The sequence below is a fragment of the Setaria viridis genome, chromosome 5, assembly GCF_005286985.2.
Source record: "Setaria viridis chromosome 5, Setaria_viridis_v4.0, whole genome shotgun sequence".
NCBI lineage: Eukaryota > Viridiplantae > Streptophyta > Magnoliopsida > Poales > Poaceae > Setaria > Setaria viridis.
The window spans coordinates 40,653,235-40,677,368 of NC_048267.2; the positions used below are offsets into that span (position 1 = coordinate 40,653,235).

Here is a 24,134-nt window from a genome sequence, read left to right on the forward strand (position 1 = left end):
TGCCAACACAAAGTTTTTCTAGCGTAGTGTTTGTAAATGGATTTCATTGCCTAGATGCAAGTTATGGATGTAATTACATACCAATGGATGTTTATTTTGATGAAGAATTTTTACCCTTTGCTATCATGCATTCATGGCTGATCTCAATTTTTATTCTCCTTAGCATTACATTAGTCACGTGGGACAAATTTTTATTTATTTGATTTGGCTAATGTATGGATGAAAATATTCATAGTATGTTTTGAGTTTTCTAAAATATTATATTGCTTTTTTCTTAATATACCGATGTACGATGGATCGGTAATAAGTCTATATTTTTTTTCTAAATCAACTGGGTGCCGCATCGTGCACTTTACTAATCAACAGAAAATCAGCGCCCAAGCGCAAACTTACCTCCACGCGTATCACGTTGCGCTGCACCGATGAGATCCATTGATAGCCCGTCGGTCGCAGATCGCGCTTGCGGCTTCAGGAGGCAAGGCAACCCGGCCGGTTCCTTGGGTTCACCGACACTGCATCATGGTTTGACCTCAAAACGCCCGAGATCTGCCGGGTTTCGCGACGCATCAGAAGGCGCGTGCTTGGCGTTATTGCCAGTCGCATCGGATAAGATAATCACAGCCCCAGCACAGGTGGTCCATGGGCCATGGGCTTGATGGACATGGGCTTGTTTGTTTCCGATTCTGGGCGAATTCTAGTGAAAAAAAATCGAACAAACCCTCCCAAACGCTACGATTCTCGTTTGATTCCATAGCAATCAGATTTTCTCCCGAGCGGAAGTATAATGTGAGGTGAGAATCAGGCCGGGGTGCCGCTTGCGGGAAAATCCCACCGATTCCAGCACCCCCTCTCCCCTCTGCACCTTCCCGCTTGTCCTCCGCACCGTCCGCTGCTGGCCCCTCCGCCAGCCTGGCCGCGCCCCACCACCGGCCCCTCCTAGCCCATCAACGCGCCACCGCTGACCCCTTTGCGCCCCCTCGCCAGCCCCTCCGCTCCCCGCCACCAGCCCCTCCTGGCCACACAGCGTGCCGCCGGCCCCGCTGTGCCCCGCTGCCAGCCTCGCTGCCCGCCCTCCGCCGGCCGGGCCCCACCGGGTCCCGCCGCCGGCCCCTCCTAGCTATGGCGCCGGCGAGGCGGTGTCCCTTGACGTAGCCGTCAGAGGAGCCGGTGTAGAGGAAGCACCTGCGCGTGCCGCCGGTGGCGGCGTGGCCCCGCCGCCAGCTCCTCCCGGCCCCTCTACCTCCTGTGCCGCTCGTCAGTCAGTGCCATCGGCCGCCGAGCACCATCCTGCCATCGAGCTCCCTGTCCCTAACAAAAAAAATCAGGTTGCCAAACACTCTGCTTCTCCTACCAGCAGATTCTGTGAATAATAGCTTTTCAGGGTAGCTAGATTTCTAGAGAATCGCTACTCAGAAAAGCTGAAACAAATAGGTCCCATGACATTGAGGAATCAGCAAGCACTTCACAGAATATGCTAAAAGCCTGACCACTAGAGGACTCGTAGTGCTTGTGTTGAAGTAAATTTAGAGCCAACACATGAAAATATTATAGCATGCGGATCGCGAGCAGACCGAACGGGGCAGTATGTTGCCCAGACCGGTCAGACTAGTCTAGCAATCCGGTTAGACCGGTTTCCTAAGGTTTAGCCCGAGTTGAGGGTTTAGCCCGAGTTGATTGTTCAAGAGGATAACTACTGCACTGATGGAGGACGGTTAGGTTTACAAGCAAACCAGTAAAGGAATAACCAACGCACTTACGTGGCGAAGAACGACCAGTTTACGAGCAAACTAGCAAAGGCCGTTGAAACTCTTGCCCGGGAGGGACCCCGTCAAGGCGTGGACATCACCGGCGTGCCCTAGGTCGACCAGCAAGCCTAGGACCCCATCTCTGATCGTGGAGATTAGTAGATAAATAGCATGGAGATTGGAAGAGGATTTTAGGAGATAAAAAGTATTCGATTGGGTTGTTCTCAATCGGCCGTGGCCCTTTATATTTATAGGGTGGGGAGGTCTTGCCCCAGTAGAAGTAGAAGGTTATGTAAATCCTATGTCAAAATACAACTCCTAATTTGGATTAGACTAGTCAAACCGGTCATACCGCCTATCCCAACCGGTGTGACCGGTCAGCACAAGATTGCATCTTGCAATGGTGAAGTTCAATTAGAGATCTGACAATATTTGTAAAACTGATATGACCGACTTGTAGACTGGTTTTGCCATATTCAGACAGCTGATACCAATACCAATTTCAGTCTTGAAAAACTTGTTCGTCAAAAAACAAGAAAAAGGGCCGCGCGTGTTCGGCACTTCAGCTCGGCTTCACTCTAGCTTACACATGCACAGGCAGACAAGCTGCTTCAATTCCTCGTTCCTCGGTGCCTTGTTCTCGGGAAAGTGGCCATGGAAGACTCGAAACCGGACCGGAAGAAGCAAGCGCCTGATTTCCTTCGAGGACGGAATATGTGAGGGCACGCACAACAATTTAGACAGTGACTGCTTATTTGATTTGTCATGTCAGTCACAAACAGCTAAAAAAACAGTTTGTACAGTAAACCGTCTATTTAGTTGTCTACAAGCTATTTAATTTAGTTGTCTACAAGCTATTTAATTCATTCATAGAAACGGTGATCAAATATACGCTTGATTTTTATGGCCATTTCGGTGCTGGTAGAATGCACGATATTAAATTAAATCACATAAAATCTTTTAAAAAATATAAATATAATATATATTTATACAATCGGTGTCCCTGTGGCACTGCCAATCTCCACGATTAAGGATGATGATTAAGCATAAATCTTTGTATATCACTTCGTTTATTTGAGAGAATACGTGGTACATGCCGTGCAGTGCAGAAGAATACAATCATGCGAGAAAGGCTGTAATGTAATATTTTTATTTTATTTTCGGCCTTCTTAGCTGTCTAAAGGATCTCTTTTTGATTTCTTATTCTACTAAGGGACAGATTGCAAAAATAGCAACTTATCTGGACTATCCTTCTCCCGTTGACTCCTGTATCTTCTCTCTCTCAATCCCGTTCTCGTCTCTCGAATTCTCGATCTGTGAGGGTGCGGCGGCAGGAATCCAGCAGCAAGCGTGGCTCGGCGGCGTTACGTCCAGCGGCTGGCGCGGCACTGGTGGCGTGGAGCAGGCGGCCGGCGACGAACGGCAACGGGTCTGTTCGCTTCAGCTTATAAGCCGGCTGAAAAGCTGAAACAGCTGATTTGTTGGGAGAGAAAAACACTATTTGATGATTGATAAGCTAACTGAATAAGCTGAAACGAACAGGCTCAACGACTCTTGCAACGCACCCCAGGAGCCGTCGCATCGCGTGGGAGCACGAGCTCCTGCCGTAGACGAACGAGGCGCCGGTGAGCCTCTCTTTCCTCCGTAAATGCTTGCCACGGAGGACGATTATGCTGATGTGGCGCTAAAAAAACGATGGCCGGCTAACCTATGTACGTGCCCTGATGCCTCCGGCCGGAGAAGAAACACGCTCTGTCTGTGATGGACAGAAACCCGGCGTCGTTGCTTGGGCCCAAAGCCGGCGATGTCTCGTCGACGGCGCAAGTCACGCGCCGAATGGCAGCCAAGGCCCACGGGAGGCCGGCAAAGTGACAGCGTTGCACGGGGGTCCGACGTGTGACGAGCGGAGAGGGTAAGGCCAGCGCAGCACGTGGTGACGTGCCGGGCGCGGGTGGGGTCAAAAGGGCGCGGCGCCGCGGCCAGAGGCCGTGGGCCCTATAAATTGGACCCTGACGCTGGGGCTGGGCCTCTGAGTCCAATCGCCAGAACCCAGAAGCGGCAGGCCAGCCTCTCGCTCGCAGCGGTCTGGTCTGGTTGCGGTGTCCCTCTTCGCTGGGATTGGGAAGGCCGGAAGGGGAGAGGGGGAGGACGCGAGGCGAGGCGACCGGCCGACGCAGGGAGTGTGCCGCGCGAGCGCCCCAAATCTCGCCCTGCCGTCCGTCCCCTGCGGTAATTCTCTTCTTCTGTTCGCAAGCAGCCCCGAGCTTGCTCAGATGGATTGTCTCTCCGTTCAGTTACTCGCGAATTTGTTCAGCTGCGCTCCCCTTCCTCGGCGCACGGGATTGATTGGTCTCGGTTGGCGCCGTAGGTCTTGGTTCCTAGGGCGGCCGCAAGCTTTATTTGCCAAAATAATTTCCAGCCTTGTGCAGGCCGGCCGCACACATTTTCTTTGTTGTTTCTTCCTGATTTGATCTATGATGTGTGTCCAACAGGTATTGAGGAAGGAAATCAGGTGCTTCACCATGAAGGCGCTCATTCTTGTTGGGGGTTTCGGAACCCGCCTTCGCCCTTTGACTCTCAGCTTCCCAAAGCCCCTTGTTGATTTTGCAAACAAGCCCATGATTCTGCATCAGGTAAATACTCCTTGAGCTGATACGAGCATTCTAGTATATTCTTCTTCTTCTTTCGTTTTGGAACGGGATATGAGCTATCAGATCAGCATTCCCGTACTGCTTTTATCTATTGGCATGAGCGCCATTTTTTTTTTTGGTAGTCTGTTATCATTTGCCTTGGAACTAATAATGGGCTCAATACTAGATATGGCTGTAGAGTTATAGTTCCTGTGGTATTTTTGAACCCAAGTCCACATCATTTAAGCATCCTTCATCAGTAGCTTTTGACTGTGCTGTGCATGTAGTTAGCTTACCATGCAACTATTACTTTCTTTAGCGGTAACGTCTTTTCTTTTATCATAAGATTTATGCATCAACTTGGGAAAATCATTATGTATTACATCATAAGTTCCTCTCCAAACAGATATCATCTCTAGGAATTTTGCTTTGTGTCCAAGTACATATGTAAGCACCAACAAAGTGCTCTTTTCATGTGTGGGAAGATGAAGAAACTTGGTTGCAAGAATTAAAACTTGCTCATTCTGTGCAGATTGAAGCTTTGAAAGAAGTTGGGGTCACGGAGGTGGTTTTAGCCATCAACTACCGCCCAGAGGTAGAATAACAGATCGTTCATATTTCCCACTGTCACAGCTAGTCTTAACTTCTATGATCTATCTAATTGGTGTGATCTGTATCTTCCAGGTGATGATTAACTTCTTGAAGGATTTTGAGGATAAGCTTGGCATCACAATTACATGCTCTCAAGAGACTGAGCCCTTAGGAACTGCTGGCCCTCTTGCTCTAGCAAGGGACAAGCTTGCAGATGGATCTGGTGAGCCATTCTTTGTCCTCAACAGTGATGTCATAAGCGAATACCCATTTGCTGAACTCATCGAATTTCACAAGAGCCATGGTGGTGAGGCAACAATTATGGTCACGAAGGTAAATTCTTGTTGGCCATTGTCTCGTGGAGTTAACTAATATACATGAGCTGACTTTCTTTTCCATATAGGTGGATGAACCATCAAAATATGGTGTTGTGGTTATGGAGGAGGCAACTGGAAGGGTGGAAAGATTTGTAGAGAAGCCAAAAATATTTGTGGGCAACAAGATTAATGCTGGGATTTACTTGCTGAACCCATCTGTCCTTGACCGCATTGAACTGAGGCCAACATCAATTGAGAAAGAGGTCTTCCCTCAAATTGCAGCTGATCAAAAGCTCCATGCGATGGTCCTTCCAGGATTTTGGATGGATGTTGGTCAGCCAAGGGACTACATTACTGGTTTGCGTCTTTATCTAGACTCACTTAGGAAGAAATCAGCTGCCAAGCTGGCTTCTGGAGCACATGTCGTGGGCAACGTCCTGGTGCATGAGAGTGCCAAGATTGGAGAGGGTTGTCTGATTGGTCCTGATGTCGCTATTGGACCTGGATGTGTCGTGGAGGATGGTGTGAGGCTTTCCCGTTGCACTGTCATGCGTGGTGTGCGTATCAAGAAGCATGCTTGTATCTCAAACAGCATTATCGGGTGGCACTCAACTGTTGGACAATGGGCACGGATAGAGAACATGACTATCTTGGGGGAGGATGTTCACGTATGCGATGAAGTATACAGCAATGGTGGTGTTGTTCTCCCACACAAAGAGATCAAGTCAAGCATTCTGAAGCCTGAGATCGTCATGTGAGCTATCCTGTTTTAGCTGCAGTACATTCTCAAGTTCTTTTACCCAGGGAGGATTGCAAATCCCCCTTTTATAAACAATATAGCTTGGTGTCTTTGTCCTAGTGCAAACAGCTTGATATATCTGACAATGTATCCTTGTTTTTTGTTGAAAATTTAGTGTACACTCATGAGTCACAAATAACAAGTGATTGTGATCTCTTGAGTTTCGAGGTTTCGGACTCTGGTGTCTGCAGAAGTTCAATAACATAGCAAGAATAAATTTTAAAAAAGATTGTGGTCCAAGGTATCTTTGAGTACGCTTAAGTCTGTTTGTGTGCTAAATGCTGTTCAGTAGAAATGTACCCAGAAGCCCATGTGTGATGTAACTAAATTTTGTGTATACGCAATTTTATACCAATGAATGTACTGTCGGTCTGCTACATTGTCTGTGGTTCCCAACTCTTGGTTACCTTTTTTCCTCTCTATTTTTTTAAATATAATTTTGGCAGGAGCAGACTAGTCGTGACTGGTGAGCAGAGAGGTATGTCCTGTTTTGATCCGGCTGCGGAGAGCTACTCTCTATGCTATCTTTGAAACTAAGTTCTCATTTTCAACAAAATGTCGGAACAATGGCATTATGCATGGGATGTTGCTTAATGTTTTAGCAAGTCATATACTAGTAAATGATCACGACTTCGTATTATTTTCTCTCTGCACCGGCCCTTTTATTTCTAATAAACTTGGGCACTGTCCGAAAGAGTGACGGACTATTGGTTCTGAACTTCAGCTGGAGGCGCCCAATCAATTTAGATAGTGTTTGGTTCGTGCTAGTGCTAAAGTAATGTAAACGCAAAGGGAATCAGATTACAGTGTATTTGGAGGTGGAATGGGTGATTGCCCTCTTTGTTTGGTTGCACTCTGGTAACATAATTAGATTACTGTGTGGGTACTATATCTGATTACGGTGGGGGAGGAGGGGTAACAAGCTTGTATAGATATTATTTAGGTAAGGGATTCGATTACAGTGTCAATTGATTACAAACCACCGTAACCAAACATATGTAATGGGATTCGTTACCTTCAGTAATCAGATTACGTTACATTTGAGCCAACCAAACACTACCTTAGTGAAAGAGTCCGTCATGCAATTGCAGCCAACAAAATGAGGAACAAGCGTATCATGCTGCTTGTCTTGCCATGAGCCTCCGAGAAATTGTGCGGACTGGAATCGTATTATTTTCTAGATAGACTCCTGAATTGGCTACAGACATACATAATGTGGCCTGGAGAAATGCATCCAGTGGACAGACTGTGAAATGCAGCCGCATAAATTGTGAGGCAATCATATGATGGTTTATGTGGTAGAAAATTCAAATAACATCTCTTTCCGTTGCAATCCTTGTCTTTGAACCCTTTGGAAGACCTGTTAGATCGGTGTCCATGTCAAATTAAATTCCAAGGACTTTTGCTATGCCTGCTAGAAGAAAATGGGGGAAGAACATACGAGGTCACTCGACGTGTCATTCTCCAGGGCAATATGGGTTGGAAACTGACATCGATGACCTATGATTGAAGAAGCTAACAAGCAGCAATCATTCTAGGAACCAAGCTGCTTTTTGTCAAAAATACAAAAATGTGTATTAGAAAAGAAATTTCTTATCCAAAGCATTTGGAGAAAAAATGTTTGAGGTTGGGCAGATGAGACAGACATCCTTGCACAGAAGAGCGCATGGAACCCAATTCCCAGAATTTTTCAGAATTTTTATTGTGTGGTCTGCCTAAAAAATGAGCTCATATACAAAGAGGCATTACAAACAGAGCTCACACAAGGTTATTCACAACGAAGCAAGGAGCCAAAACACTACAAGAGCAGACACAGCACTGCATGCACAGGAAAGAAATGCAAATGCAGTTGCGACTTCGAATCTTCCACAAGGGAGTTGGGGATCCCTCCTGCAGAAGTATGCAACTATGCATCCGTTTCGAAAAGAACGACTACACCTCCTGCTGAGCACGCTGCAGCAAATGAAAGAATTGCTGTTACCTGCATCATATTGAGCATTCTTTCAGAAATTCTGAATCAACATTTTGAAAGTTCAATACCAGCGGTACAAGTATAACATGTTTCATAAAATGTTGTCCATTATCAACATGGATATGATCCTATTGTTCATAAAAAAACTGTGTATAAAACCATAGAAATTACTCGCAAATTACAATTTAACACATGTTTCAGTTCAGGGTCAAATTGGTACTGATGATAATTTGGATGACTCCAAAATGAAACTAGGAAAAGAAGCTTAGACTTCATGAACATGTAAAGCAAGGCAGCGTATGTAGTACACAGTGTTCCTGAGATTTTACAAGTCTGCAAAATACCAACAAAAAAGGGGATAGTTGTCTCTTAGCATGTAACGTTAAACATGGACAGAATCCTAAAAAAATATTGACAGAAACAAAACCGAGGATGATCGAGGAATGGTTAACGTGTCTCCACATACTGCAGGAATATGGCATCCAGGTGCTACGATTTATACACTGAAAACACTGCCAGAAACATTTGGGTACTCAATGTAATTATAGAATATGCTAATTGATCACTTTGGATGGTAGCAGAAACAAAAGAGTTTCAATAATATGTAGCATGGATAAAAACTGTCATGAACGGTTACCCAATCGCCAACAATAAATAAGCTCATGAAAAAAGCCTGCAGGAGATCCCTTTTCAGTATCAAGGCATAGCAATCAAGACATGCATGCCCCAAACTCCATAGTGCCTGTAGTCCCGTAGATGCAATCAAGTAGCTGAATTGGATAGCAGTGGCAAAAATCAGTTGCACAATTGGAAACTATGTTAGCTTAAAAAGTCTGAAGGTAATGCCTTGATGTCAACAAATTTGGCATGCATGGGCACAAATGGTTGCAGAACCAGATACTTTCATCCACACGCCTGTCAGAGCATGCAACAAATGCAAATATGGACTTTGTAGCCAATATCTAAATTTGGTAGAAATGAAAGCACAAGCTACTCATCAAGCTGAATACAAAAGGCGTATAAAATAACATAGCAGTTGCAATGAACTACACAAATTCTTTGTTATAGCTCTTTTTAATAGGAATGCCTTGTTATACTTATAATTAACAGGAACGAAATTTCAATTTGTTCCCTAGAAGAACAGTTCGCAGAAAGTATGGTTAAGCGACTTGACATTCCTGCAAAGGGATAAATTCAACATCTAGTGGATCAGTGGATGCCCCTCCTAGTGCTGGTCAATCAATTAATCGGGTCACCGGCTTGATCCTTGACTTTAAGGTGCATACATATTTTTATTCAGTTTTCCCAAATGCACAAATTGCATCAATAAACGAGTCATCTTGCAAATGAGTACTCCAATTAAGAACACAGAATAAGCTGCCCACAGGGAATCCAAATGCCACGGGCCCTCCACGCCAAATAACAGGGCAGACGGCTCAACACAAACAACTAATAAAATCAAGTAGAATAATGATGCTGCTACGAAGCAGATCTCTTACCACAGTACCATCCTTAATCGCAATATCTCCTACAGAATATACGATGTTCACCACCGTACAGGCGATACGCTAAGGGCGTGATTGGTAGGTTGATCCGGCGTAGCCTGGCTTGCACCTGTGAACCAGGCAGGCTCCGGTCATCGTGCTTTTCCCGCACCGCCGCTCTCTCGCACGGACCCGCTCGCGCGCGCGCACCGCACCGCGTGAGCCCGGCTCCGCAGAAAGGCTCGATTCCCTCGTTCCCCCGGAGCCGACCAGGCAACCAAACTAGCCGGTCCTGCATCTGGCGGACCTGGTTCGCTCATGTCCAGAAACCAAATAACCAATCACGCCCTAAGCAATCAGGGATTCACATGAGTGTGCCAGGCAGGCTCGGGCGGTACCAGAAGGCGGTGTAGTTGGTGAATCCGGGCGCGGAGGACATGGCGCAGATGCACGTGGCGGCGAAGACAAACTGGCAAGCCCGCAGCACCAGGCCGCCCGACGTCCCGGGGCGGCCGGCCATCTCCGTCATCTCCCTGGCGGCCGCCGCTTAAAAGATGACGCTTTGTCGGCGGTCGGCGTTCATATGGGCAGACGAGGATGGGTGCGGGTCTCGATGGGCCGCGACGCGGCGTGGGCGAAAGAAACAGCGCGGCTGGGGCCTTGGGGATGAGCAGGATTTGGAAACTTTCAAAGATGGCGGAGTAGAGAACTAGAGACGCCGCGGTGGACGGGAGAAAAGGTGGCGCGTTCCTGGGATCGGTGGCGACCAGATGTTGGTGCAAGGTCTGTCAGTCAAGTGAACTGGAGGGAGGAGGCGCCGGTTAACCGCCGGCCGAATCCGCAGGCAGACGCGGACTGCTTTGCTCGAGTTTAATGATCTGGGTGCGTCTCTTGGTCAACTGAAAGTGACATTTGCTTTGTCAGTCAGCCAGTCCACGCTCAACTTGGCATCTATGGGAGGAGAAGAGGACGGCAACCTCATTAGCGCCATCGCGCCAATCCTAGGGCGAGCGAAATTCCTGAAAAGTTACTGGTATCAACTTCTCGAGCGTGTAAATGTGTAATTACTCAAATTTCATGATGACTAGTCTTCCATAGATGCTTTGGCTCCGGCGAACTCGATGGCACCGATCATCTTCATTTTTAACGTCGCATTTGAAGAAGGTGTAGAATTCATCTTTAGCTTATGGGGTTGCGTTATCAACAGCGCATGTAACGTCGATCGTCACCTCGTAGCCTCAACTAATTAAAGGACCAACTTCTTGCTCTGACGGTTCACTGCGAGGTGCTGGACGACGTCGTCAGGAAAATTGGCAGCATTACGCGGCCTGTTCGCTTCAGTTTATTCAGCCGGCTTATCAGCCATCAAACAGTGTTTTCCTCTCACAACAAATCAGCCGTTTCAGCTTTTTAACCGGCTTATAAGCTGAAGCGAACAGGCCCACGATCTCCGACCCAACGCAGACAAGAAGAACTCCGCTGGGTCGCAATCCGACCTCTACTTCAAGTCGGATTCAGCTCGGTCAGCCAGCGAAACCCTAGCAGCATATCCTTACCAGAACTGTGTATTAAATTAGTTTAGAAAAAAGTCCAATTTACTACCCGAAGTATATATAGACTAAGTCCAAAAATCCTCCCCCGATTTCGCTAAACCGGTTCAAAACACAGCTTTTAATACATTTGAAACTCGGATTTGATAATTTGGCAGGTCTGGAGTCTAGTTTTGCTGAGTAGACATGACACATCAGCAGGCCTACTTGGCATAACGTACTTGTCCACAACAACCCTCCGTGTCTAATCTAATAGTTCGCCATGTCCCTCACGTTGCTCCCTGATTTCGCCGGGTGCCCAGATCCGCCACTGGTCATTGCGCGCCGCCGTGCTCCCGGTAGCCCCTGGCCATGAGCGGCAACTGACCCTGCTGCCTGCCTGCCGTGCAGGACCTGTGCTCCCGGTCCCCCAGCCCTCCGCATGGCACCTGGTGGTGTCCCGCCGCCGCTCATTGGTTGGCGCACAGGCTCTCCTCCATGCGGCAGGTGGCAGTACCTTCTGATTTTCAGGAAAGTTAGCTATGAAAATATTACAGTGAAACTACTCCGGTGTATCGATGATTCTAGCTCTAGCTAGCAATCCCTCAGCTTCTGATCATCTGGTGCCGCTATCCTCGCCAGAGCTGTGTATTAAATTAGTTTATGATCTCAATTTATTAGAGCAGCAGCGTGTAAATCAGGAGGTAATGCTAAAGCTTGACAGGTCACGTAGGTGCATACCTTCATATCTCTCTCTAGCGTGTAGCTCACTCACCAAGGTGCTGTGATAATTGCTGGGTCCCGCCACTACTTCAGAGTTGGACACTCGTGCAGTCGTGCTAAGCGAATTGGACTGCCAGGCTCTTGCTCCAGCGTGTAGTCCAGGTGCTAGCCATTTCTCTCTCCTCGGGGCATCTTATTGTACAGGGGCTACTTTAGTGCTTAATGGGGTATTTGGTTCCACCCATTAAAATTTAGCCCCGTCACATCAAATGTTTAGATACTAATTAGAGAAGTATTAAACATAGACTATTTATAAAAACTCATTGCACAGATGGAAGCTAAACGGCGAGACGAATCTAACTATTTGCTAATAATGGATTAACTATTTGCTAATAATGGTTAATTAGGCTTAATAGATTCGTCTCGCCGTTTAGCCTCCATCTGTGCATTCATTTTATAATTAACTCATATTTAGTCCTCCTAATTAGCTTCCGAATATTCGATATGATAGGGACTAAACTTTAGCTCAAACTTTAGCTCAAAGAACCAAACATCCCCTTGGGATGGAATGAAGCGATAACAATTTGCCATGGTTTGCTCCTCTGGCTTCTTTGTAGGGTAATACACTGAAGGTTCTTATATAGGATATAAGATTTGATGGATTAACTCACCCTCGCATGGATCCATTATTTTTTATGATCATGAAGTTTCTAACACAATTCCGCAACCCAAAGATAAAGATACACCCCAACTTGATTCTGGTGCAATATCAGTATATGTAAGTTAGATTTATTTATGACTTATATTTTCTTTGCTTTGTATTTAGAGATTTCCGGTATGTATCTAAAGCTCAAAGATATACATAATAAGGACTAGCATCGATATAATGTAAAAGTATCCAACTATCCAATGGGTTGAGTAATACAAAAGCAATTTTGGCATTCATTTCAATTTGTTGCTACATCTGGTTTTAGTTTAACACAAACTTTTGATTTATTTTTTATTTAGATTGCAAATCATGCTATGAACTCAGAGAGTTAGTATGGGATTGAAGTAGCAAGTGATGTGTATGGTTTTCCATCACACAAAGATGAACAGAGTGGAGTATTTGTTCAAGTTAACAATATTGGTGATGGAAGAGAATCCATTCGCAACTCAATTAATTTTGGATGGCATGTAATTATCTTCTCCCTCTTACTTATGAGATGATGCTGAACAACATATAATTCTAGCCAAAACTATGATCATTTTCCCAAATATGTTTTGTTCTCATGCTCATATCGTTCTCTTTTTTATAGGTTAATCCACGCTTATATGGTGACTCCAAAGCACATTTTTATGTTTATTGGACAGTATAATATCTTTCTTGTTTCAATAAATGTATTACCTTTTTTTATTAAGGCTAACTTGTTTATGGTTATATTATAGCGTGATGGTTATAAGATAATAGGTTGCTACAATTTACAATGTCCTGACTATGTGCCCGAACCTAACGTGCCTACAGTTTCTAGGAATTGCCATTGATGCAGTCTCTGACCCTAATGGTGTCAAACGTACCATCATCTTCAAAATTTTCAAGGTAGTAAAAATATTGTACCTTGCCTAATATTAATGATGCAAGTATAGCATGCTTGCGATACTCTTAGGTAGTTATGCTACATATTTCTATCTTTAGAACAATAAGACGCGGTGTATTTTTAATCAAACCTAACACACTCTATTTTTCAAACTATTCTAGGATAATGCTGGAGATTGGTTAATGCATATTGGATTTGATTCAGAACCATACTGCTTCCCGAAATCCTTGTTCACTAGCCTAGGAGACAAAGTGGATAACATCCGGCTTGGTGGATTTGTGGCGACTCGCACGACCCAATTGGCTCGAATGGGAAGTGGATTCCTTCCAAACAATGCAAAATCCGCCTCGTTTAGCAATATTCAGCTCATTGATCAGAATGGTGAAACAAGAAGAGTTCCACGAGATCAACCTATCTACATGAATGTTGAATGACGAGAACATCTATTCTGTATCCCGGATCAGTACTGAGGGGAAGTTCACCTATGGTGGGCCTTTAAAATGAGAGAGAAAAAAGAAAACATTAAATTATCATTTTGAAAATAAATAACATAATGAAATCTATTATTAACGTATGGTCGTCGACTATATGGTTTTTATAAATGACATTGTTGGTGTCTGTTATATGCATACTATTACTACCACAAGTGCACGGGCTATTTATAACTTTTCGTGGAATAATTAGATGAAGCTTTACAGCCAATCTAAAGAGTAACCCTTAAACCATGATAGCAAGAGCTACTGCACATAGAGACAATTAAGATTCAGCGTATAACAAGAATTGTCAATCACGAACATTAGCTAGTGTTGGATGCTTCTTGATTGTATAACGGGAAGGATAATGATAGAAAATAACATGGAAAGGTGAATGCTCCACTGCTATCGACGTTTTCCGCTGCGCATCAACATGAACAGGCAGAGGGACGTTAAAGAAAGTCCATATAAAAGTTGAGTAAGTTAAGAAACGAAATCGTGTATTGAATTGATTTACTATCTTAAGGTTATTCTAGGGTTTGGCACTTGAATACACTCAAGAAAAAAAACAGTACAGTTCATTTTACGCCCCATGAACTTGTCTTTAAATTCGAAACCCTCCTGAACTTGAAACCATAAATCGTAGATCCATTAACCTTCCAAACCAATCAAGCTATCCCTCATGACCATTTCAAAGTGAATTTTCATGAGGTTTTGCTGATTTAGCAACGGGTCATCAGGTCCCACCCGTCATCGCATTTGCATACATGGACTGCTATTTGTTTGCCTAACCTAAAATTCTCTCAGCGCATCGGTTCATCAATCATTAGTCGCGCTTCAGTCACGAGTCACTGTCGCGAAGTCTCGGATAATGCAGATACGTTCATGCTGACACAACCACGCCTTGGCATCTCACATAATCTAAGGACCTTGCAGGCCTGCCTTGGCCTGGGATGCCAATCCTTGGCGGGAAGCAGCACCAGCGACAAGATTAGGCTACCATGGTTTTTCTTGTCCGCGCGCTAAAAAAGTTGCCACCAAGTTTTAGTACAGTTGCTCAATTATCATGCAAAGATAAGCATGCTGGAGGCGTCGTCTTTCGTCATGGTAGCAGGGAAGCTAATGCTCAATCATCATGTTTGGTTCGTCACCAAATAGTAGCTGTAAACATTATTGAGAATTAACAAATCGCTATTTTCGGTGAAAAGAAAAGTTCTGTTCGGGGGACTTCAAGAAGGTGTCTCTACCAAGCATGTAGTTGCCTCGTCACTCGTCAACGAACAAACGCATTGGTGCCCAGCGGCCAGCGCCCGTGACGGCCGGAGCCGGCCTTTCAGCTGCAGACACCAGACGCCACCGCCGCTGCGTCCTCGGCCTCGCCCTCCTCCAATCTCGTGCGTTGCGTGTGACGCAGCTGCCGGCGGAAAGAAGATGGCGAATCACTTCGTGCTCAACACCGGCGCCACGATCCCCTCGGTGGGGCTCGGCACCTTGCTTGGCGACCCCGCCGGCGCCGTCTACGCCGCCGTCAAGGTATGCACGCAGCGTTCTTTCCCTTGCCGCTGTGTTTTCCTCCACGAGAATAGTGAATGTGTGATCGTTTCCCTATTGTGCAGGCGGGGTACCGGCACATCGACTGTGCAAGAGCTTACGGCAGCGAAAAGGAGGTAACTCAGTTTTCTCTGAAGCTCTGAATCACTCTGCACTCTAACCATGCCTGACGATGGATTATATTCACTCTGATCCTGCTGTTCGATTGTGTGCACTTCGGCATATACTTTGACTCAAAAACTACTACTACAAGAACTAAAGAGGGGGGATATGTCTGAGGAACATGTCATTATGATATTAGTTTGGACCTGTGTCCAAGCATTTCGCCATTTGTGTGGAAAAAATGTTGCCAAAGCACTAAGCACTAATGCAAATATGCAATTATGAACTTGAACTGAAGATCTGTTCGTCACCTCCCTAAGCAAAGGGACCAATTAGGCATGGGACGATTAACAAGTCTCAAGCAGCATTTAACCCTCTTACACCGAACACTCTCGCCTATGTGTAATTTCATCTCGATTCAGGTTGGATAGCAATTGCAGTAATGAAAGCGTGACATCCGTTTTTGGATTGTCCAGGTTGGTTTGGCGCTGCAGAAGCTATTTCAAGAGGGTGTTGTGACACGTGAGGATCTGTTTATTACCTCTAAGTTGTGGTAAGCTTAAAGTTTGCAGAATGCCGGTAGAAAATTCTTCACAGCTTCCTCCTTTTTTTTTTTGCACACATCTCAAGCTAGCTATCTAGATATCTGCTTGGAACTTTTTATAGTCCTTCAGGTCTAACTGATCTGTATCTGACAACGTTTCCAGGAATGATCATCATGATCCAGAAGATGTTCGTGAATCACTAAATAAAAGCCTGAACGACTTGCAACTTGAGTACTTGTATCTTTACCTCGTATGCATCTTCTATTTGAGAACCATGTTGTATTACCTGATTTTCTCCTCTAATATGGTCTCTATATTGCACCTTTGGCTTGGAGTTAGATTTTAGGGAGATCTACTATAAAATTGTTTAGCACAGCGTTGATGAAGAATGTAAAATGAAAAATTTAATCACGGGTAAATTTTTGTAGATTCACTGGCCGTTTAGAGTAAAGAAGGGAACCAGCTCCAAAGAATACTGAAAACTTTCTCCAACCTGATATCCCAGCTACTTGGGGAGCCATGGAAAAGTTATACGATGCTGGGAACGCTCGAGCAATTGGTGTCAGTAACTTCTCATCAAAGAAATTGGGTGACTTGCTTGCTGCAGCTCGTGTACCTCCAGCTGTTAATCAAGTAGAATGTCATCCTAGTTGGCAGCAAACTAAGCTCCATAGCTTTTGTCAGGCAAATGGTGTTCATCTCTCTATTTATCACTTCATGCAACTGGTTTGTTACAGCTAGTTTTTCTTTTGTTGTTATAAGTTATTAATTTGCAGGGGCCAAAGCTCTCGGGTGCGGTTATACGTCGCCAGACCTTCTAATTGGCGCGTCCGTCCACCACGCGCACGCGTGGATTGGTGGGCCGCTTTCAGCCTAATAATTAGCTAATAATTAGCGGAAGGGCCTCCCCGCTTTACCGATGCATGGACCTAATAATTAGCTCAATAATCATCTCTCTGTAAGTATGAATTACACCTTTTATGTCTACTTATCACTTCATGTAACTGGTTTGTTACAGCTAGTTATTCTGTTGTTATAAGTTATTAATTTGCATGGGCTAAAACTCACGGGACGGTTATACGCTGCCAGAGGCGACTAATCTGCGTTTCACCTTCTAATTAGCGTGTTCGTCCGCCACGCGTGCGCGGATTGGCGGGCCTCTTTCAGCTCAATAATTAGTCGGAAGGGTCTTCCCGGTTTACCCATGCATGCAATAATTAGTGGAAAAAAAATGCACCGTGTATGCAAGAGTTAGTGGAGAGAGAATGCATACATACAAAAAAGACAAAAATGATGACGTGACCCACATGCATGCAAATCTAAAAACTAAAAAAAAGTCATGACTCCTAAACCGAACATCCAAATTAAATTTTAGTTACGCCAATATGTTTATTACAACGAGATTTTCAAAACAAGACCCCTCACTTGACTATGTTTGGATAATATTTTTAAAAAATATATTTTTTAACATACGGATTAATTAGATCTAACTAATGCGAACAAATACTTGAACACCATGAACAATTTCTATTTCATGCGAAAAAAGTAAACATAAAAATAAAAAATGGTACGATACAAACAAAAATATTGAACATCACGAACATTTGAGTAGTGCAGTGGTAGCTCTTGAATATCCCACCTAGTAGGTCGCGAGTTCAAATATGGTCGCGAGTTCGAATCTAGTCTCCTGAGCTATTTTTGCCAAATTTAATTGTGTATTGGGCCGGTTGAGGGAAAATGGCCAAATCAGTCTTCTATACACGTCGAACAAATTATATGAACCTATAGAACAAATCAACTATACATGTCAAACAAATTATACGAATTCATAAAACAATAATTTATAAATCTAGAACAATTTATATAAACTTACTGAACAAAATGTTGTGCACATCGAACAAATTGCATGAACTCATAGAATAAAACAATACACCTAAACAAAACAATTTACTATCCAAAGGAAAATTAAAGGATAAAATAATATGAAATAGATATATTCTAATCACTAATAATAAATTAAAAAAGAAAAGAAAAAGAAAAGAAAATAATAATAATTAATAATAATAAATAAATACACCCGGAATAAATTATACAAACCGACAAAATAAAATAATAGTATACATCGAACAAATTATATGGACTCACAGAACAAAATATCTGTAAATACCTCGAACAAATTGTAGAAACTCACAGAATAAAGTATGTATACACTTAGAACAAAAATGTCAAATGACGCGAACAAATGAGTATGCACCTCGAATGTATAGCTCAACATGCAAATAAATAATTCTATGCGTATAATAAACAGAACTATATCATTACCTAAACAATTGTACAAAATATTGTATACCACGAACAAATTATATTGTGCCAAGAATTACTTCAATCATCATGAACAAACAAAAAATATTTAAGGAAAAAGGAAAAAAATATAATCTTGATGAATAGTCCAATCACAATGAAAGATATAAGTATCTACAAGAAAAAGAAAAATAATATAAAATGAAGAAAAGGAAAAATTATTACATAGTTGAGATAAGATAGCTACTCGAGGAACACACAAAACTAATGAAGAAATTATGTACTAAAAACTATATAGATGGTCATAAAAATACAAAAGAGAAGAAGTAAAAATAAGTAAAGTAATGTAGAAAGGAAAATAAAATCAATGAGAAAAAAGAAAGGTAAACTACGTACGAGAAGAAATATATAGAAGAGAATCTAAATTAAAATAGAAAAACAAAATATGAAGTGACATAATAAAAAGAAAAATGATATAAAAGAGACAAAAGAATAAATAAAAAGGAATGAAAAAAGGGTGTAACCACAAAATGGTAAAGAAAAGAAAAGAAGAAGAGAGAAGAAAAAATGAAAGGAAAAGAGAACATGGAAAAAGGAGAAGGCATGGAAATAAATAAATAAAAGAGAAGAAATAAAAAATAAAAATAAAAAAATAGAGAAAGAAAAATAAAAAAACAAAGAGACAGGAAAAAGAAAACGAAAACAAAGAAAATAAAGAAAAAAAAGTGAGAAAAGGGAAAGAGAAAACTCATTATTAAAAAGGAGAGGGGAGGAAAATAAAAAATATATAAAAGAGAAAAAAGGAAAAACAAAAATAAAAGGATAGAAAGTGAAAAATAAAACAAAAAGAAAATGAAACAACATATGTACCTGCTCTCTCTCGTCTTCGACGCACGCACGGAAACCAACCACGCACGAGACGTGTCAAACGTCACGAGCCATGTGCATCGATGGCTACGCGACATATGGTCGCGGCGAAGCCCCCCCCCCCCCCCCCCCCCCCCCACACACACACAATTTCCACTTAAAATTTCAAACTTTGGTTAAACAACCCCTAACAAGGTAAAATTTGAGTTTCTAGCTCCGCCACTATTTGCATTTATGTTTTGCAGGCTTACTCTCCACTAGGCGGCTCACCTTGGATGAATGGTAATGTCCTTAAAAAACCGGTCATCATCTCAAGCAGAGAAACTTGGAAAAATTCCTGCCCAAGTGGCCCTGCGTTGGAATATTCAGATGGGTCACAGCGTGCTTCCAAAGAGCGCAAATGCTTGCCGTAGCAGTTTTCCCAATGACGACGAAGCATAACGATTTGCTTATCCTCTTCGCGCCCCTCCTCGTGAATCTCGCCCGCTGATCGAATCCCGATCGTGCTCATGCTCATCATCAAGTTCTTATCGCGGGCAGATCTTCGTCAGTTTGCCTGATCCTGCTGGACCCTGACAGCAAAAAAGAAGGCTAAGGCCCGCCGGACGACGAGGTGTTGTTGCGGGGCACGGCGTGGCGTTAGGTTAGGGGTTGGCTTGCCTGCTATTGCGTGAGGCTTCCTTTAATTTCCCAGCTCGCTTCAATCACCTTTTCGTAGCCGAATCGACCTGTTCGAGTCCGCTGGGCGGACTCGCCGGATTGAAATCGGAGATGGCGTGTGCAGAGAGACTGACCGGAGCGAGGAGCAGCGCGAGCATCAGGCTCACAAATTATGATCTGAAAAAAAGGTTCACAAATTACTTTGAACCACGACGCGAGGAGGGACTTTGGAGCCTTATTTTCTCCAAAATCCATTGCTCATTTTGTAGCCTTTTTTTTTTTTTTTGCATCTTCTGCACTTCTTGCGCTTCCTTCGTAAGAAGACGCGAGCGCGACAGGATGACGGGCCCGGCTGTTATCCCGTCCCTGCTTACGCTGGTGATGCCTGATTGCCTACGCGATGGAGTCTGGGAGACCTCGTGTCTTGTGGATGTGTATCGTGCTGTCGTGCAGCGCCCGTGTTGCTTTGGCGATTTGTTAACACTATCAACAACGCCGGCCGTTTCATGTTAGGCTCTGTCAAATCGGCCTGGATTCGCTGACGCGTCGCTCTTCGAACACTCACGAGTCACGACTCACGACCCACTGCCTCAAATAATGCAGATGCCGTCCCATGCGTTAGGTACCTTACGTAGACACCAAAGATTACGGGACTACGCTACGATAACGACGAAAGAGTTTCTCCAATTCTTTCTTCGATCACGACGGAGATGCCGATCAAATCCAGGTAGCCGCTACCCATAATTTATCGTGTCTGTGCCGTACACCAGCTGACCATCCTAGTAACCGTCACCACCAGTCCACCACGAATTGAAGTGCCCGGCCGAACGAACGAACGCCCACCGCCCGCCGCGCCGGCTGCCGCTGCTCGGTGCTCGTGGACAGCAAGCGTTGCCGGCCGCCCTATATACCAGCGCACACCTATCAATCTCGTGCTGTGTGTGTGACGAAGCGGCCATCGGCCAGTGTGTGTGCGTGAGGCGGAGGAGATGGCGCGGCGCTTCGTGCTCAACACCGGCGCCGAGATCCCCTCGGTGGGGCTCGGCACCTGGCAGTCCAAGCCTGACGTTGTCGGCGACTCCGTCTACGCCGCTGTCAAGGTTCGCGCAGCGTCCACTCGGCCCCATCTCTAGACTCTACCTCATCACGTGCACTGGTCTCTTCAGATTATCTTTACCTGCCGCCCTAGGATCTCTTTGTCTATTCTCGGTTGCTGATTTTTTTTTAAGACTCGATCGGTTGCTGATTTTCTTTTAAGACTGGGTTGCTGAATTTTTTGCGAGCCCGACCCATTTCCTCTGACAGAATCAATGAAATTGTTTCCGAATCGTGCAGGCAGGATACAGACACATCGATTGTGCCAGGGCTTACCGCAACGAGGAGGAGGTAATCACTCCTGCATTCGAAGCATCACACATCCACAATTCACGAACAGCATTTACAGCTCCAACACTAATTATTACTACATGCTTGTGTGCAATATCGTCTCGATTCATATTGAATAACAAAACAACTAGAGTAAGGAAAAATGTAACATCCATCTTTGTGAATTCAGATTGGTTTGGCGCTGCAAAAGCTGTTTGAAGAGGGTATAGTGAAGCGTGAAGATTTGTTTATCACCTCTAAGTTATGGTAAGATCAAAGCTCTGTGGATGCCCTTAAGAATTTCTTTGCAGTGCAGGTTTAGTGAGTATCCAGATGCCTGTTTGGAGGGTTTAGTCCATGCATCATGTCTAATTAATCTGTAATTGGCTATGTTCTTAGGCATGATCATCATGCTCCAGAAGATGTGCGGGAGTCTCTAGACAAAAGCCTGAACGACTTGCAGCTTGAGTACTTGGATCTTTATCTTGTATGCATCTTCCATTTCAGAATTATATTTCACTACCTAGTTTTTTTTCCTCATCTAGCTTTTGTGTTCTTACTATCTCACTGTGTGTCTGTATTGAATATTGAGATTCTACTCCACTGTTGCACATTGCAATCCTCTTATCTTCCACTAGTATAGAAATGAACTGTACAGCCGGTTAAAAAATAACAGCAGAGTAGGTTTCTGTGTCCAAGTATCATATCAACACAATTCTGTGCTACTGTTCTCTTGGGGTATTAATCTGGAGTACACTAAACTCAAAACTTTTACCGGGTTCATCAACAAATTTGTGTTATCATGCCCGCCCATTGCTTAGTTATTTAATAGTTTATAACGTGTAAATGGGAAATGTGGTTTCCTCTATATTGTCCATGGATATATGGGTTCCTATTCCTGTAATCTAGTCACACATCCACATGACCACATCCAACTCAAAGAGTTATTTTAAATTATTCACTATTTAAAACTCATGTTCCATATGATTTGCTACAGATTTATATTATGTTTCTAACTTCTGGTATGGATTAGTTTATTATCTCAAGTTTACTATGGGCATCATTTTTGGCATATTGAATACTAGGAAGATACTATATGTTTGATGACTTTTATTTTTTTATTTTAATTGTATAATGTTATCCTTTGTGGTAGGGTTAGATGATTACCTATTGGAGCTATTTAACCCTGTTTTGATGAATAATAGTTGTTTAATCAGCGTACAATTTTATAGATCCATTGGCCATTTAGAATCAAGAAGGGGACCGGCTTGGGTAACCCTGAAAACTTTGTCCCACCTGACATCCCTGCTACTTGGGGAGCAATGGAAAAGTTATATGATACCGGAAAAGCTCGCGCAATTGGTGTGAGTAACTTCTCAACGAAGAAATTGGGTGACCTGCTTGCCGTAGCTCGTGTACCTCCAGCGGTTAATCAGGTGGAATGTCATCCGGGTTGGCAGCAAACTAAGCTCCATAGCTTTTGTCAGTCAGCTGGTATTCATCTCTCTGTAAGTCTGCAGTACACTTGTATATTTCTCTATCACTTTTAAGGGTTGGCTTGCTTTTTTTAAATGTTCTTATTGCATTTTGCAGGCGTACTCGCCACTAGGTTCACCTGGTACTGCTTGGATGAACGGTGATGTCCTCAAGGAACCGGTCGTCACCTCAATAGCAGATAAACTTGGGAAAACTCCTGCACAGGTGGCCCTGCGCTGGAACATTCAGATGGGTCACAGTGTACTACCAAAGAGCCTGAATGAGCAAAGGATAAAACAAAATCTTGATGTTTATGATTGGTCTATTTCAGATGATTTGCTTACGAAGTTCTCTGAGATTAAGCAGGTTTGTTGATACTCTTTGTGATACTTAAATTGGGACAAAACTCAACTGAAATTTTTATTACTATTACGCATTTTTTATAGGATGAGATGATATGTTGGAATTTCATCATATGAATTCACATGATTTGACTCTACCCTTACTGAATAAAGAAATCCATTTGTGTAAATCTCTGCTGTAGAGACTTAGTCTGTTCTTGGTTGAAGCATGATAATTTTCCAGAATCAAGCCTCTACATAGGTCCCCTTTTTGTTGGAGCACGGTTTAAAAAAAAAAACTCTTGACCTCTTGATCTCTCCTTTTTTGGTTCTCGGACAAAGAAGTTATTTTTTAACTTTCTTGGATATGTTTTTAGTAGTGAAGAGTGACTGAGTGAGTGCAACTGCTTTATTTTGTGGCCTTCAGGTTAAGCTGGCCAGAGGCGACTTCACTGTTCATCCACAGAGCGTTTACAAGACCCTTGAAGAGCTCTGGGATGGGGAAATTTAGGAAGGATATTGGAGTTTATCCTGAGCAGGGAGCAACATACATTAGGGCCGGGCCTTCGTATGTCTCTCCACATTTGCGCCCAAGGATTGATGGTTAGTGCTCCTGACTTCGTGAGCCGGCCTGCTATGACTTTGTAAGCGATTTCGTCACTGGTTTGTGGTGTCACCTTGGATGTTGGTTTTGTCTCGTGATTTGTTATCTGGGCAAGCCTCTGGCAGCATTTTATCCTGTGCTACTGCTACCTGTGAGTTTGATTAGCACAGTGCATTTGTGCGTCGCATGCTAATGATGGGTTTGGTTTCGGGATCAAGCCCAATCCGAAGCACGCACAAGGCCACCACCAGGCCATCAGCCCATCACCCACCAGGCCACCACCCCGTCAGGCCGTCACCGTAGTTCCCCGCGCAAAAAAGTTTAGGCCCCGTTTGGATCATTGGAATTGAATTCCATCCTAATAATCATAATTTAGACACAAATTAATTAAGCTAATATAATTGTATGTGGAATATAGTTGTATATTATAGTTGGTGATATGGGAGAGATACTTGTATGCTACACTTCTACTATAGAGAAGC

The 24,134-nt window shown here is 43.8% G+C and overlaps 2 protein-coding genes, 1 long non-coding RNA gene and 1 pseudogene across 3 annotated transcripts; 2 read left to right on the forward strand and 2 right to left on the reverse strand.

Moving 5' to 3' along the window:
* Nucleotides 1-2,138: 2,138 nt before the first annotated feature.
* LOC117858295 (uncharacterized) lies at nt 2,139-3,616 on the reverse strand. The gene is made up of 2 exons (XR_004640943.1): nt 3,311-3,616; nt 2,139-3,209 (listed from the first exon to the last, which is right to left on the reverse strand). It is a non-coding gene; the product is annotated as an uncharacterized lncRNA (long non-coding RNA).
* Nucleotides 3,617-3,770: 154 nt separating this feature from the next.
* Nucleotides 3,771-6,459, forward strand: LOC117858294 (probable mannose-1-phosphate guanylyltransferase 3). The gene is made up of 5 exons (XM_034741340.2): nt 3,771-3,974; nt 4,238-4,378; nt 4,908-4,970; nt 5,060-5,299; nt 5,370-6,459. The coding sequence occupies exons 2-5, from the start codon at nt 4,268-4,270 to the stop codon at nt 6,039-6,041; spliced, it is 1,086 nt and encodes a 361-aa protein (XP_034597231.1). The 5' UTR covers nt 3,771-3,974; nt 4,238-4,267; the 3' UTR covers nt 6,042-6,459.
* Nucleotides 6,460-7,732: 1,273 nt separating this feature from the next.
* Nucleotides 7,733-10,467, reverse strand: LOC117855775 (CASP-like protein 5B1; annotated as a pseudogene).
* A 4,386-nt stretch (nt 10,468-14,853) lies between these two features.
* LOC117855648 (NADPH-dependent aldo-keto reductase, chloroplastic) lies at nt 14,854-23,787 on the forward strand. The gene is given in 13 exon segments (XM_034738032.2): nt 14,854-15,373; nt 15,457-15,507; nt 15,970-16,046; nt 16,201-16,288; nt 16,467-16,505; nt 16,507-16,778; nt 20,819-20,966; nt 21,202-21,252; nt 21,422-21,498; nt 21,631-21,718; nt 22,464-22,739; nt 22,825-23,073; nt 23,476-23,787. Coding segments are annotated over 13 exon segments (1,602 nt in total). The 5' UTR covers nt 14,854-15,271; the 3' UTR covers nt 23,560-23,787.
* The last annotated feature ends 347 nt before the right edge of the window (nt 23,788-24,134 follow it).

Coding starts and splice junctions, on each gene's coding strand:
- LOC117858294 (XM_034741340.2), top strand. CDS start 4,268: ATGAAGGCGCTCATTCTTGTTGGGGGTTTCGGAACCCGCCTTCGCCCT. Junction 4,971..5,059: donor CCATCAACTACCGCCCAGAG/GTAGAATAACAG, acceptor TGTATCTTCCAG/GTGATGATTAACTTCTTGAA. Junction 5,300..5,369: donor CAACAATTATGGTCACGAAG/GTAAATTCTTGT, acceptor TTTTCCATATAG/GTGGATGAACCATCAAAATA.